The sequence below is a fragment of the Syngnathus floridae genome, chromosome 15 (assembly GCF_059516105.1).
Source record: "Syngnathus floridae isolate MCC-2025c chromosome 15, RoL_Sflo_1.0, whole genome shotgun sequence".
NCBI classification, from domain to species: domain Eukaryota; kingdom Metazoa; phylum Chordata; class Actinopteri; order Syngnathiformes; family Syngnathidae; genus Syngnathus; species Syngnathus floridae.
The window spans coordinates 5,281,153-5,296,488 of NC_142427.1; the positions used below are offsets into that span (position 1 = coordinate 5,281,153).

The following is a 15,336-nucleotide window of genomic DNA, read 5'->3' on the forward strand; positions in this document are numbered from 1 at the left end:
TCTCGCGCATGCGTATAAGCAAATAACGCTTCCTCACTATGGAAGGGGAGGAGAGCCCCCTGGCCGGGATGAAGGGCAATCGGGTTCAGTAAAGTAGACGCAAAAAACTTCGTCGGAACCCCACGCCGGTGTCTAATAATGGACTTTCTCCTTAGTGGAACGGCGGCGTGTGGAGCGTGTCTTATAACCAACCCGTTAGAAGTGGTCAAGACTCGCATGCAGCTGCAAGGGGAACTCAAAAGTCGGGGCACCTATCAGGTTTATTACCGTAATGTCTTTCACGCTTTCTATACCATAGCAAAAGTGGACGGACTGGCTGGCTTACAGAAAGGCCTCGTGCCCGGACTATGGTATCAGTTTTTTATGAACGGGGTCCGGCTCGGTTCGTACGCGATCATCGAGACCTCTGGCTACATCCACACAGATGGAAGAGTCAGTGCACCTAAGACCATCATAGCTGGAGCTACAGCGGGGGTGGCTGGAGCTGTGATGGGCAGCCCTGTGTATTTGGTCAGTAGCCCCTCTTGATGTGTGTACAAACCTATGAATATTATATGTATAATACCAAACAAGTTTTTGTTATTTTTAGTTCAAAATTTCAAACTTGATATGGGTGTCTAAGAAGTACTATGTTGACGTAATTGTAAGGCGGAGCAAAGTTTAACTTGGGTTATTAGCAGTTAAGGAGAGTCTTCACCTTATGCATCTATCTGCACATAATTGCTTCCAAATCAACTGCATTTATTTTTAAGGCTAATACTGTCAAAACAGAATGGCAATTATTTTTTAAAGACGGTTCTATCATCAAATAATTTGTTTTTTGCTGTCGTAGGGGTTTACTGTGTTCTCATATGTGGTTTTACTGACAGGTAAAGACTCATTTGCAGAGTCAGTCAACTGCCTCCATTGCTGTGGGACACCAGTACAAACACCAGGTAGCACGTAAACTGTTAATCAATCCAGCGATTCCCACCCAGGGTGCTGCACCACATTAATAGTAACTAGAAAATGCAATTTCTGGAGAAATTGCGTGTGAAGGCGAATACTTTGAATCACTTCTTGGGGAATGATGCCGAATGATGTTGAAATTAGTTGAATTTCTTGAGAAATGTGGAAAATAGAAGTGTAATACAGAATTTTGGTGAATTTGGTTGAATTTCAAATTTGAAAGTTTGGAATTTTTGGTAAGTGGGAGATTGTGGAATAGGTAGGCAAAAGATGAACAGTTGAAAGTTGGAACGGGTTGAAACGGTTAAATAATGTAGAAGTTAGAGCAAATCTTGAATCCCCATAGAGAATGAGTGGGAATTAAAAGAAAAAACAATTGCGCCAAAATTTTTTGAAATTTGGAACAAAACGATAAAAAACGGCTTCAGGAGGTTCACTTTTGGGGTTAAAATGTTGAAACGGGTTCAATCGGACAATAAATGCAAAAGTTAGCGCCTAATGTAGCTATTTAGGGCAGTTAATGTTGAAATAAGGTCACTTCCGGTTTGATTTGGGTCACTTCCGGTCTATTTGGGTAACTTCCGGTTTGATAAGAGGCACTTCCGGTCTAGCTGAGGTCACTTCCGGTTTATTTGGGGTCACTTCCGGTTTAAAAAGGTCACTTCCGGTTTAAAAAGGTCACTTCCGGTTTGATTTGGGGTCACTTCCGGTTTACTTGAGGTCACTTCCGGTTCATTTGGGGTCACTTCCGGTTTGATTTGGGTCACTTCCGGTCTATTTGGGTCACTTCCGGTTTGATAAGAGGCACTTCCGGTCTAGCTGTGGTCACTTCCGGTTTATTTGGGGTCACTTCCGGTTTAAAAAGGTCACTTCCGGTTTAAAAAGGTCACTTCCGGTTTGATTTAGGGTCACTTCCGGTTTACCTGGGGTCACTTCCGGTTCATTTGGGGTCACTTCCGGTTTGATTTGGGTCACTTCCGGTTTGATTTGGGGTCACTTCCGGTTTACCTGAGGTCACTTCCTGTTTACCTAAGGTCACTTCCTGTTCGAATTGGGGCACTTCCGGTTCATTCTAGGTTCATTGGGAGCACTTCAGGGTCAATCCAAGATGGCCACCACACTGGAAGTGGGGGTCAAGGGTTGAATTGTGTAAGCATAGTGGAAGTGGGGGTGAAGGGGTGAATATGGTAAGGATGAAGTGACCAAAGTGAATAAAGTTGGAATGGGTTGAATCGGTTGAAAAATGTAGAATTTAGAGTGAAAAAACGAAATTTTGTAGAATTTGGTGTGAATTTCAAAATAAAATTTTGGGAAATTTTGGTAAGTGGGAAGGTGTGGAATAGGTAGGCAAAAGATGAACAGTTGAAAGTTGGAATGGGTTGAATCGGTCAAAGAATGTAGAAATTAGAGGTGAAAAACCAAATTTTGTGAAATTTTGTCGAAATTTTTAACGTGAAAACGTGAAATTTTTGAATTTGGGAATTTTGGGAATGTCGAGAATCATTCCGAATGTGGTTTGAATGTGCTGAATGAGGTGAATTTAAAAGGGGAATGACGTAAATGTGAAATGTCGAATCTGCCATTGAGAATGAATGGGGAAAAATTTGTCGTAAATTCGCGAATTTTGCGAAATCGGAAAATTTTCGGAACGAGAAAAATGGAAGCGCTCATCTCGTGAATATTTGGAATACGTCAAAAGTGGAACGGAGTGAATCGGATGAATTATGTGGAAGAAGAAGCGGGACAAAAAAGTGGCGGGAATAAAATAGAAGAATAATAATAACTAGAAAATGCAATTTCTGGAGAAATTGCGTGTGAAGGCGAATACTTTGAATCACTTCTTGGGGAATGATGCCGAATGATGTTGAAATTAGTTGAATTTCTTGAGAAATGTGGAAAATAGAAGTGTAATACAAAATTTTAGTGAATTTGGTTGAATTTCAAATTTGAAAGTTTGGAATTTTTGGTAAGTGGGAGATTTTGGAATAGGTAGGCAAAAGATGAACAGTTGAAAGTTGGAACGGGTTGAAACGGTTAAATAATGTAGAAGTTAGAGCAAATCTTGAATCCCCATAGAGAATGAGTGGGAATTAAAAGAAAAAACAATTGCGCCAACATTTTTTGAAATTTGGAACAAAACGATAAAAAACGGCTTCAGGGGGTTCACTTTTGGGGTTAAAATGTTGAAACGGGTTCAATCGGACAATAAATGCAAAAGTTAGCGCCTAATGTAGCTATTTAGGGCAGTTAATGTTGAAATAAGGTCACTTCCGGTTTGATTTGGGTCACTTCCGGTCTATTTGGGTCACTTCCGGTTTGATAAGAGGCACTTCCGGTCTAGCTGAGGTCACTTCCGGTTTATTTGGGGTCACTTCCGGTTTAAAAAGGTCACTTCCGGTTTAAAAAGGTCACTGCCGGTTTGATTTGGGGTCACTTCCGGTTTACTTGAGGTCACTTCCGGTTCATTTGGGGTCACTTCCGGTTGGATTTGGGTCACTTCCGGTCTATTTGGGTCACTTCCGGTTTGATAAGAGGCACTTCCGGTCTAGCTGAGGTCACTTCCGGTTTATTTGGGGTCACTTCCGGTTTAAAAAGGTCACTTCCGGTTTAAAAAGGTCACTTCCGGTTTGATTTTGGGTCACTTCCGGTTTACCTGGGGTCACTTCCGGTTCATTTGGGGTCACTTCCGGTTTGATTTGGGTCACTTCCGGTTTGATTTGGGGTCACTTCCGGTTTACCTGAGGTCACTTCCTGTTTACCTAAGGTCACTTCCGGTTCGAATTGGGGCACTTCCGGTTCATTCTAGGTTCATTGGGAGCACTTCAGGGTCAATCCAAGATGGCCGCCACACTGGAAGTGGGGGTCAAGGGTTGAATTGTGTAAGCATAGTGGAAGTGGGGGTGAAGGGGTGAATATGGTAAGGATGAAGTGACCAAAGTGAATAAAGTTGGAATGGGTTGAATCGGTTGAAAAATGTAGAATTTAGAGTGAAAAAACTAAATTTTGTAGAATTTGGTGTGAATTTCAAAATAAAATTTTGGGAAATTTTGGTAAGTGGGAAGGTGTGGAATAGGTAGGCAAAAGATGAACAGTTGAAAGTTGGAATGGGTTGAATCGGTCAAAGAATGTAGAAATTAGAGGTGAAAAACCAAATTTTGTGAAATTTTGTCGAAATTTTTAACGTGAAAACGTGAAATTTTTGAATTTGGGAATTTTGGGAATGTCGAGAATCATTCCGAATGTGGTTTGAATGTGCTGAATGAGGTGAATTTAAAAGGGGAATGACGTAAATGTGAAATGTCGAATCTGCCATTGAGAATGAATGGGGAAAAATTTGTCGTAAATTCGCGAATTTTGCGAAATCGGAAAATTTTCGGAACGAGAAAAATGGAAGCGCTCATCTCGTGAATATTTGGAATACGTCAAAAGTGGAACGGAGTGAATCGGATGAATTATGTGGAAGAAGAAGCGGGACAAAAAAGTGTGGAGAATAAAATATAATAATAATGAAGGCCATCGCCTTCACACAATAATAATAATAATAATAATAATAATAGAGAATGGTGTAGAATAACATATGTGTGAAGGCCATCGCCTTCACACAACTAGAAAATGCAATTTCTGGAGAAATTGCGTGTGAAGGCGAAGACTTTGAATCACTTCTTGGGGAATGATGCCGAATGATGTTGAAATGAGTTGAATTTCTTGAGAAATGTGGAAAATAGAAGTGTAATACTAAATTTTGGAGAATTTGGTTGAATTTAAAATTTGAAAGTTTGGAATTTTTGGTAAGTGGAAAGTTGTGGAATAGGTAGAAAAAAGATGAACAGTTGAAAGTTGGAATGGGTAGAATCGGTTGAAAAATGTAGAAATTAGAGTAGAAAAACGAAATTTAGAAAAATTTGGTTGAATTTCAAATTTGGAATTATTGGCAAATGGGAAGTTGTGGAATAGGTTGGCAAAAGATGAACAGTTGAAAGTTGGAATGAATTGAATAAGTTGAAAAATGTAGAAATTAGAGTAGAAAAACGAAAATTTGGAGAATTTGGTTGAATTTCAAATTTGGAATTTTTGATCAGTGGGAAGTCGTGGAATAGGTAGGCAAAAGATGAACAGTTGAAAGTTGGAATGGGTAGAATTGGTTGAAAAATGTAGAAATTAGAGTAGAAAAACGAAATTTTGAAAAATTTGGTTGAATTTCAAATTTGGAATTTTTGGTAAACGGGAAGTTGTGGAATAGGTAGGCAAAAGATGAACAGTTGAAAGTTGGAATGGGTTGAATCGGTTGAACAATGTAGAAATGAGAGTAGAAAAATGAAATTTTTGAAAATTTGGTTGAATTTCAAATTTGGAATTTTTGGTAAGTGGGACGTTGTGGAATAGGTAGGCAAAAGATGAACAGTTGAAAGTTGGAATGGTTAGAATCGGTTGAAAAATGTAGAAATTAGAGTAGAAAAACGAAATTTAGAAAAATTTGGTTGAATTTCAAATTTGGAATTTTTGGTAAACGGGAAGTTGTGGAATAGGTAGGCAAAAGATGAACAGTTGAAAGTTGGAATGGGTTGAATCGGTTGAACAATGTAGAAATTAGAGTAGAAAAATGAAATTTTGGAGAATTTGGTTGAATTTCAAATTTGGAATTTTTGGTAAGTGGGACGTTGTGGAATAGGTAGGCAAAAGATGAACACTTGAAAGTTGGAATGAGTAGAATCGGTTGAAAAATGTAGAAATTAGAGTAGAAAAACGAAATTACGAAAAATTTGGTTGAATTTCAAATTTGGAATTTTTGGCAAATGGGAAGTTGTGGAATAGGTTGGCAAAAGATGAACAGTTGAAAGTTGGAATGAGTTGAATCGGTTGAAAAATGTAGAAGTTAGAGTAGAAAAACGAAATTTTGGAGAATTTGGTTGAATTTCAAATTTGGAAAATTTTGAATATTTGGTATGTGAGAAGTTGTGGAATAGGCAGGCAAAAGATGAACAGTTGAAAGTTGGAATGGGTTGAATCGGTTGAAAAATGTAGAAATTAGAGTAGAAAAAGGAAATTACGAAGAATTTGGTTGAATTTCAAATTTGAAAATTTGGAATTTTTTTGTAAGTGGGAAGTTGTGGAATAGGTAGGCAAAAGATGAACAGTTGGAAGTTGGAATGGGTTGAATCGGTCGAAAAATGTAGAAATTAGAGGTGAAAAACGAAATTTCGTTAAATTTTGTCGGAATTTTTAACGTGAAAACGTGAAATTTTTGAATTTGGGAATTTTGGGAATGTCGAGAATCATTCCGAATGTGGTTTGAATGTGCTGAATGAGGTGAATTTAAAAGGGGAATGACGTAAATGTGAAATGTCGAATCTGCCATTGAGAATGAATGGGGAAAAATTTGTCGTAAATTCGCGAATTTTGCGAAATCGGAAAATTTTCGGAACGAGAAAAATGGAAGCGCTCATCTCGTGAATATTTGGAATACGTCAAAAGTGGAACGGAGTGAATCGGATGAAGAATGTGGAAGAAGAAGCGGGACAAAAAAGTGTGGAGAATAAAATATAATAATAATAATAACTAGAAAATGCAATTTCTGGAGAAATTGCGTGTGAAGGCGAAGACTTTGACTCACTTCTTGGGGAATGATGCCGAATGATGTTGAAATGAGTTGAATTACTTGAGAAATGTAGAAAACAGAGGTGAAAAACGGAATTTTGGAGAATTTGGTGGAATTTTGGAGGATTTGGTTGAATTTCGAATCTGAAAATGTGGAATTTATGGTAAGTGGGAATTTGGGGAATAGGTAGGAAAAAGATGAAGAGTTGAAAGTTGGAATGGGTTGAATCGGTTGAAAAATGTAGAAATTAGAGTAGAAAAACAAATTTTTGGAGAATTTGGTTGAATTTCAAATTTGAAAATTTGGAATTTTTTGTAAAGGGAAGTTGTGGAATAGGTAGGCAAAATATGAATACTTGAAAGTTGGAATGGGTTGAATCGGTAGAGAAATGTAGAAATGAGAGTAGAAAACGAAATTTTGGAGAATTTGGTTGAATTTCAAATTTGGAATTTTTGGTAAGTTGGAAGTTGTAGAATAGGTAGGCAAAAGATGAACAGTTGAAAGTTGGAATGGGTTGAATCGGTTGAACAATGTAGAAATTAGAGTAGAAAAAAAATGTTGGAGAATTTGGTTGAATTTCAAATTTGGAATTTTTGGTAAGTGGGAAGTTGTGGAATAGTTAGGCTAAAGATGAAGAGTTGAAAGTTGGAATGGGTAGAATCGGTTGAAAAATGTAGAAATTAGACTAGAAAAACAAAATTTTGAAAAATTTGTTTGAATTTCAAATTTGGAATTTTTGGTAAGTCGGAAGTTGTGGAATAGGTAGGCAAAAGATGAAGAGTTGAAAGTTGGAATGGGTTGAATTGGTTGAACAATGTAGAAATTAGAGTAGAAAAACAAAATGTTGGAGAATTTGGTTGAATTTCAAATCTGGAATTTTTGGTGAGTGGGAAGTTGTGGAATAGGTAGGCAAAAGATGAAGAGTTGAAAGTTGGAATGGGTTGAATCGGTTGAACAATGTAGAAATTAGATTAGAAAAACGAAATTTTGGAGAATTTGGTTGAACTTCAAATTTGGAATTTTTGATAAGTGGGAAGTTGTGGAATAGGTAGGCAAAAGATGAACAGTTGAAAGTTGGTATGGGTAGAATCGGTTGAAAAATGTAGAAATTAGAGTAGAAAAACGAAATTTTGAAAAATTTGGTTGAATTTCAAATTTAGAATTTTTGGTAAATGGGAGGTTGTGGAATAGGTAGGATAAGATGAACAGTTGAAAGTTGGAATGAGTTGAATCGGTTGAAAAATGTAGAAATTAGAGTAGAAAAACGAAATTTTGGAGAATTTGGTTGAATTTCAAATTTGAAAATTTGGAATTTTTTGTAAGTTGGAAGTTGTGGAATAGGTAGAAAAAAGATGAAAAGTTTAAAGTTGGAATGGGTTAAATCGGTTGAAAAACGTAGAAGTTAGAGTAGAAAAACGAAATTTTGGAGAATTTGGTTGAATTTCAAATTTGAAATTTTGGAATTTTTGGTAGGTGAGAAGTTGTGGAATAGGCAGGCAAAAGATGAACAGTTGAAAATTGGAATGGGTTGAATCGGTTGAAAAATGTAGAAACTAGAGGTGAAAAACGAAATTTCGTGAAATTTTGTCGAAAATTTTAACGTGAAAACGTGAAATTTTTGAATTTGGCAATTTTGGGAATGTTGAGAATCATTCCGAATGTGGCTTGAATGTGCTGAATCAGGTGAATTTAAAAGTGGAATGACGTAAATGTGAAATGTCGAATCTGCCATTAAGAATGAATGGGGAAAAATTTGTCGTAAATTCGCGAATTTTGCGAAATCGGAAAATTTTCGGAACGAGAAAAATGGAAGCGCTCATCTCGTGAATATTTGGAATACATCAAAAGTGGAACGGAGTGAATCGGATGAATTATGTGGAAGAAGAAGCGGGACAAAAAAGTGTGGAGAATAAAATATAATAATAATAACTAGAAAATGCAATTTCTGGAGAAATTGCGTGTGAAGGCGAATACTTTGAATCACTTCTTGGGGAATGATGCCGAATGATGTTGAAATTAGTTGAATTTCTTGAGAAATGTGGAAAATAGAAGTGTAATACAAAATTTTGGTGAATTTGGTTGAATTTCAAATTTGAAAGTTTGGAATTTTTGGTAAGTGGGAGATTGTGGAATAGGTAGGCAAAAGATGAACAGTTGAAAGTTGGAACGGGTTGAAACGGTTAAATAATGTAGAAGTTAGAGCAAATCTTGAATCCCCATAGAGAATGAGTGGGAATTAAAAGAAAAAACAATTGCGCCAAAATTTTTTGAAATTTGGAACAAAACGATAAAAAACGGCTTCAGGAGGTTCACTTTTGGGGTTAAAATGTTGAAACGGGTTCAATCGGACAATAAATGCAAAAGTTAGCGCCTAATGTAGCTATTTAGGGCAGTTAATGTTGAAATAAGGTCACTTCCGGTTTGATTTGGGTCACTTCCGGTCTATTAGGGTCACTTCCGGTTTGATAAGAGGCACTTCCGGTCTAGCTGAGGTCACTTCCGGTTTATTTGGGGTCACTTCCGGTTTAAAAAGGTCACTTCCGGTTTAAAAAGGTCACTTCCGGTTTGATTTGGGGTCACTTCCGGTTCATTTGGGGTCACTTCCGGTTTGATTTGGGTCACTTCCGGTCTATTTGGGTCACTTCCGGTTTGATTAGAGGCACTTCCGGTCTAGCTGAGGTCACTTCCGGTTTATTTGGGGTCACTTCCGGTTTAAAAAGGTCACTTCCGGTTTAAAAAGGTCACTTCCGGTTTGATTTGGGGTCACTTCCGGTTTACCTGAGGTCACTTCCTGTTTACCTAAGGTCACTTCCGGTTCGAATTGGGGCACTTCCGGTTCATTCTAGGTTCATTGGGAGCACTTCAGGGTCAATCCAAGATGGCCGCCACACTGGAAGTGGGGGTCAAGGGTTGAATTGTGTAAGCATAGTGGAAGTGGGGGTGAAGGGGTGAATATGGTAAGGATGAAGTGACCAAAGTGAATAAAGTTGGAATGGGTTGAATCGGTTGAAAAATGTAGAATTTAGAGTGAAAAAACTAAATTTTGTAGAATTTGGTGTGAATTTCAAAATAAAATTTTGGGAAATTGTGGTAAGTGGGAAGGTGTGGAATAGGTAGGCAAAAGATGAACAGTTGAAAGTTGGAATGGGTTGAATCGGTCAAAGAATGTAGAAATTAGAGGTGAAAAACGAAATTTCGTGAAATTTTGTCGAAATTTTTAACGTGAAAACGTGAAATTTTTGAATTTGGGAATTTTGGGAATGTCGAGAATCATTCCGAATGTGGTTTGAATGTGCTGAATGAGGTGAATTTAAAAGGGGAATGACGTAAATGTGAAATGTCGAATCTGCCATTGAGAATGAATGGGGAAAAATTTGTCGTAAATTCGCGAATTTTGCGAAATCGGAAAATTTTCGGAACGAGAAAAATGGAAGCGCTCATCTCGTGAATATTTGGAATACGTCAAAAGTGGAACGGAGTGAATCGGATGAATTATGTGGAAGAAGAAGCGGGACAAAAAAGTGGCGGGAATAAAATAGAAGAAGAATAATAATAATAATAGAGAATGGTGTAGAATAACATATGTGTGAAGGCCATCGCCTTCACACAATAACTAGAAAATGCAATTTCTGGAGAAATTGCGTGTGAAGGCGAATACTTTGAATCACTTCTTGGGGAATGATGCCGAATGATGTTGAAATTAGTTGAATTTCTTGAGAAATGTGGAAAATAGAAGTGTACTACAGAATTTTGGTGAATTTGGTTGAATTTCAAATTTGAAAGTTTGGAATTTTTGGTAAGTGGGAGATTGTGGAATAGGTAGGCAAAAGATGAACAGTTGAAAGTTGGAACGGGTTGAAACGGTTAAATAATGTAGAAGTTAGACCAATTCTTGAATCCCCATAGAGAATGAGTGGGAATTAAAAGAAAAAACAATTGCGCCAAAAATTTTTGAAATTTGGAACAAAACGATAAAAAACGGCTTCAGGAGGTTCACTTTTGGGGTTAAAATGTTGAAACGGGTTCATTCGGACAAAAAATGCAAAAGTTAGCGCCTAATGTAGCTATTTAGGGCAGTTAATGTTGAAATAAGGTCCCTTCCGGTCTATTTGGGTCACTTCCGGTTTGATTAAAGGCACTTCCGGTCGAGCTCAGGTCACTTCCGGTTTAAAAAGGTCACTTCCGGTTTAAAAAGGTCACTTCCGGTTTGATTTGGGGTCACTTCCGGTTTAAAAAGGTCACTTCCGGTTTGATTTGGGTCACTTCCGGTCTATTTGGGTCACTTCCGGTTTGATTAGAGGCACTTCCGGTCTAGCTAAGGTCACTTCCGGTTTATTTGGGGTCACTTCCGGTTTAAAAAGGTCACTTCTGGTTTGATTTGGGGTCACTTCAGGTTTAAAAAGGTCACTTCCGGTTTGATTTGGGTCACTTCCGGTCTATTTGGGTCACTTCCGGTTTGATAAGAGGCACTTCCGGTCTAGCTGAGGTCACTTCCGGTTTATTTGGGGTCACTTCCGGTTTAAAAAGGTCACTTCCGGTTTAAAAAGGTCACTTCCGGTTTGATTTAGGGTCACTTCCGGTTTACCTGGGGTCACTTCCGGTTCATTTGGGGTCACTTCCGGTTTGATTTGGGTCACTTCCGGTTTGATTTGGGGTCACTTCCGGTTTACCTGAGGTCACTTCCTGTTTACCTAAGGTCACTTCCGGTTCGAATTGGGGCACTTCCGGTTCATTCTAGGTTCATTGGGAGCACATCAGGGTCAATCCAAGATGGCCGCCACACTGGAAGTGGGGGTCAAGGGTTGAATTGTGTAAGCATAGTGGAAGTGGGGGTGAAGGGGTGAATATGGTAAGGATGAAGTGACCAAAGTGAATAAAGTTGGAATGGGTTGAATCGGTTGAAAAATGTAGAATTTAGAGTGAAAAAACGAAATTTTGTAGAATTTGGTGTGAATTTCAAAATAAAATTTTGGGAAATTTTGGTAAGTGGGAAGGTGTGGAATAGATAGGCAAAAGATGAACAGTTGAAAGTTGGAATGGGTTGAATCGGTCAAAGAATGTAGAAATTAGAGGTGAAAAACCAAATTTTGTGAAATTTTGTCGAAATTTTTAACGTGAAAACGTGAAATTTTTGAATTTGGGAATTTTGGGAATGTCGAGAATCATTCCGAATGTGGTTTGAATGTGCTGAATGAGGTGAATTTAAAAGGGGAATGACGTAAATGTGAAATGTCGAATCTGCCATTGAGAATGAATGGGGAAAAATTTGTCGTAAATTCGCGAATTTTGCGAAATCGGAAAACTTTCGGAACGAGAAAAATGGAAGCGCTCATCTCGTGAATATTTGGAATACGTCAAAAGTGGAACGGAGTGAATCGGATGAATTATGTGGAAGAAGAAGCGGGACAAAAAAGTGGCGGGAATAAAATAGAAGAATAATAATAATAACTAGAAAATGCAATTTCTGGAGAAATTGCGTGTGAAGGCGAAGACTTTGAATCACTTCTTGGGGAATGATGCCGAATGATGTTGAAAAGAGTTGAATTTCTTGAGAAATGTGGAAAATAGAAGTGTAAGACTAAATTTTGGAGAATTTGGTTGAATTTCAAATTTGAAAGTTTGGAATTTTTGGTAAGTGGAAAGTTGTGGAATAGGTAGAAAAAAGATGAACAGTTGAAACTTGGAATTGGTAGAATCGGTTGAAAAATGTAGAAATTAGAGTAGAAAAACGAAATTTAGAAAAATTTGGTTGAATTTCAAATTTGGAATTTTTGGCAAATGGGAAGTTGTGGAATAGGTTGGCAAAAGATGAACAGTTGAAAGTTGGAATGAGTTGAATAAGTTGAAAAATGTAGAAATTAGAGTAGAAAAACGAAAATTTTGAGAATTTGGTTGAATTTCAAATTTGGAATTTTTGATCAGTGGGAAGTTGTGGAATAGGTAGGCAAAAGATGAACAGTTGAAAGTTGGAATGGGTAGAATTGGTTGAAAAATGTAGAAATTAGAGTAGAAAATCGAAATTTTGAAAAATTTGGTTGAATTTCAAATTTGGAATTTTTGGTAAACGGGAAGTTGTGGAATAGGTAGGCAAAAGATGAACAGTTGAAAGTTGGAATGGGTTGAATCGGTTGAACAATGTAGAAATGAGAGTAGAAAAATGAAATTTTGGAGAATTTGGTTGAGTTTCAAATTTGGAATTTTGGGTAAGTGGGACGTTGTGGAATAGGTAGGCAAAAGATGAACAGTTGAAAGTTGGAATGGTTAGAATCGGTTGAAAAATGTAGAAATTAGAGTAGAAAAACGAAATTTAGAAAAATTTGGTTGAATTTCAAATTTGGAATTTCTGGCAAATGGGAAGTTGTGGAATAGGTTGGCAAAAGATGAACAGTTGAAAGTTGGAATGAGTTGAATCGGTTGAAAAATGTAGAAGTTAGAGTAGAAAAACGAAATTTTGGAGAATTTGGTTGAATTTCAAATTTGAAAATTTTGAATATTTGGTATGTGAGAAGTTGTGGAATAGGCAGGCAAAAGATGAACAGTTGAAAGTTGGAATGGGTTGAATCGGTTGAAAAATGTAGAAATTAGAGTAGAAAAACGAAATTACGAAGAATTTGGTTGAATTTCAAATTTGAAAATTTGGAATTTTTTTGTAAGTGGGAAGTTGTGGAATAGGTAGGCAAAAGATGAACAGTTGGAAGTTGGAACGGGTTGAATCGGTCGAAAAATGGAGAAATTAGAGGTGAAAAACGAAATTTCGTGAAATTTTGTCGGAATTTTTAACGTGAAAACGTGAAATTTTTGAAATTGGGAATTTTGGGAATGTCGAGAATCATTCCGAATGTGGTTTGAATGTGCTGAATGAGGTGAATTTAAAAGGGGAATGACGTAAATGTGAAATGTCGAATCTGCCATTGAGAATGAATGGGGAAAAATTTGTCGTAAATTCGCGAATTTTGCGAAATCGGAAAATTTTCGGAACGAGAAAAATGGAAGCGCTCATCTCGTGAATATTTGGAATACGTCAAAAGTGGAACGGAGTGAATCGGATGAATTATGTGGAAGAAGAAGCGGGACAAAAAAGTGGCGGGAATAAAATAGAAGAATAATAATAACTAGAAAATGCAATTTCTGGAGAAATTGCGTGTGAAGGCGAAGACTTTGAATCACTTCTTGGGGAATGATGCCGAATGATGTTGAAATTAGTTGAATTTCTTGAGAAATGTGGAAAATAGAAGTGTAATACAAAATTTTGGAGAATTTGGTTGAATTTCAAATTTGAAAGTTTGGAATTTTTGGTAAGTGGGAGGTTGTGGAATAGGTAGGCAAAGGATGAACAGTTGAAAGTTGGAACGGGTTGAAACGGTTAAATAATGTAGAAGTTAGAGCAAATCTTGAATCCCAATAGAGAATGAGTGGGAATTAAAAAAAAAAACAATTGCGCCAACATTTTTTTGAAATTTGGAACACAACGATTAAAAACGGCTTCAGGAGGTTCACTTTTGGGGTTAAAATGTTGAAACGGGTTCAATCGGACAATAAATGCAAAAGTTAGCGCCTAATGTAGCTATTTAGGGCAGTTAATGTTGAAATAAGGTCACTTCCGGTTTGATTTGGGTCACTTCCGGTCTATTTGGGTCACTTCCGGTTTGATTAGAGGCACTTCCGGTCTAGCTGAGGTCACTTCCGGTTTATTTGGGGTCACTTCCGGTTTAAAAAGGTCACTTCCGGTTTAAAAAGGTCACTTCCGGTTTGATTTGGGGTCACTTCCGGTTTACCTGAGGTCACTTCCTGTTTACCTAAGGTCACTTCCGGTTCGATTTGGGGCTCTTCCGGTTCATTCTAGGTTCATTGGGAGCACTTCAGGGTCAATCCAAGATGGCCGCCACACTGGAAGTGGGGGTCAAGGGTTGAATTTTGTAAGCATAGTGGAAGTGGGGGTGAAGGGGGTGAATATGGTAAGGATGAGGTGACCAAAGTGAATAAAGTTGGAATGGGTTGAATCGGTTGAAAAATGTAGAAATTAGAGTAGAAAAACCAAATTTTGTAGAATTTGGTTGAATTTCAAAATTGAAAATTTGGAAATTTTGGTAAGTGGGAAGGTGTGGAATAGGTAGGCAAAAGATGAACAGTTGAAAGTTGGAATGGGTTGAATCGGTTGAAAAACGTAGAAGTTAGAGTAGAAAAACGAAATTTTGGAGAATTTGGTTGAATTTCAAATTTGAAATTTTGGAATTTTTGGTAGGTGAGAAGTTGTGGAATAGGCAGGCAAAAGATGAACAGTTGAAAGTTGGAATGGGTTGAATCGGTTGAAAAATGTAGAAATTAGAGTAGAAAAACGAAATTACGAAGAATTTGGTTGAATTTCAAATTTGAAAATTTGGAATTTTTTTGTAAGTGGGAAGTTGTGGAATAGGTAGGCAAAAGATGAACAGTTGGAAGTTGGAACGGGTTGAATCGGTCGAAAAATGTAGAAATTAGAGGTGAAAAACGAAATTTCGTGAAATTTTATCGGAATTTTTAACGTGAAAACGTGAAATTTTTTAATTTGGGAATTTTGGGAATGTCGAGAATCATTCCGAATGTGGTTTGAATGTGCTGAATGAGGTGAATTTAAAAGGGGAATGACATAAATGTGAAATGTCGAATCTGCCATTGAGAATGAATGGGGAAAAATTTGTCGTAAATTCGCGAATTTTGCGAAATCGGAAAATTTTCGGAACGAGAAAAATGGAAGCGCTCATCTCGTGAATATTTGGAATACGTCAAAAGTGGAACGGAGTGAATCGGATGAA

At 37.4% G+C, this 15,336-nt stretch overlaps 1 protein-coding gene across 3 annotated transcripts in view; it reads left to right on the plus strand.

Annotated features, from left to right (window-relative positions):
• Nucleotides 1-15,336, plus strand: part of slc25a35 (solute carrier family 25 member 35) — a 27,638-nt gene continuing 12,302 nt past the window's right edge. For 2 of the 3 annotated variants that reach the window (XR_015863254.1, XM_088399535.1), the window contains exons 1-2: nt 1-510; nt 870-935. Coding sequence is in view for 2 of the 3 variants with exons in the window: in XM_088399535.1 (XP_088255661.1) it covers nt 139-510; nt 870-935 (438 nt within the window). In the remaining variant the exon portion in view is untranslated. The remainder of the gene's footprint in view (nt 511-869; nt 936-15,336) is intronic. The other variant, XM_088399534.1, reaches the window with a different exon arrangement.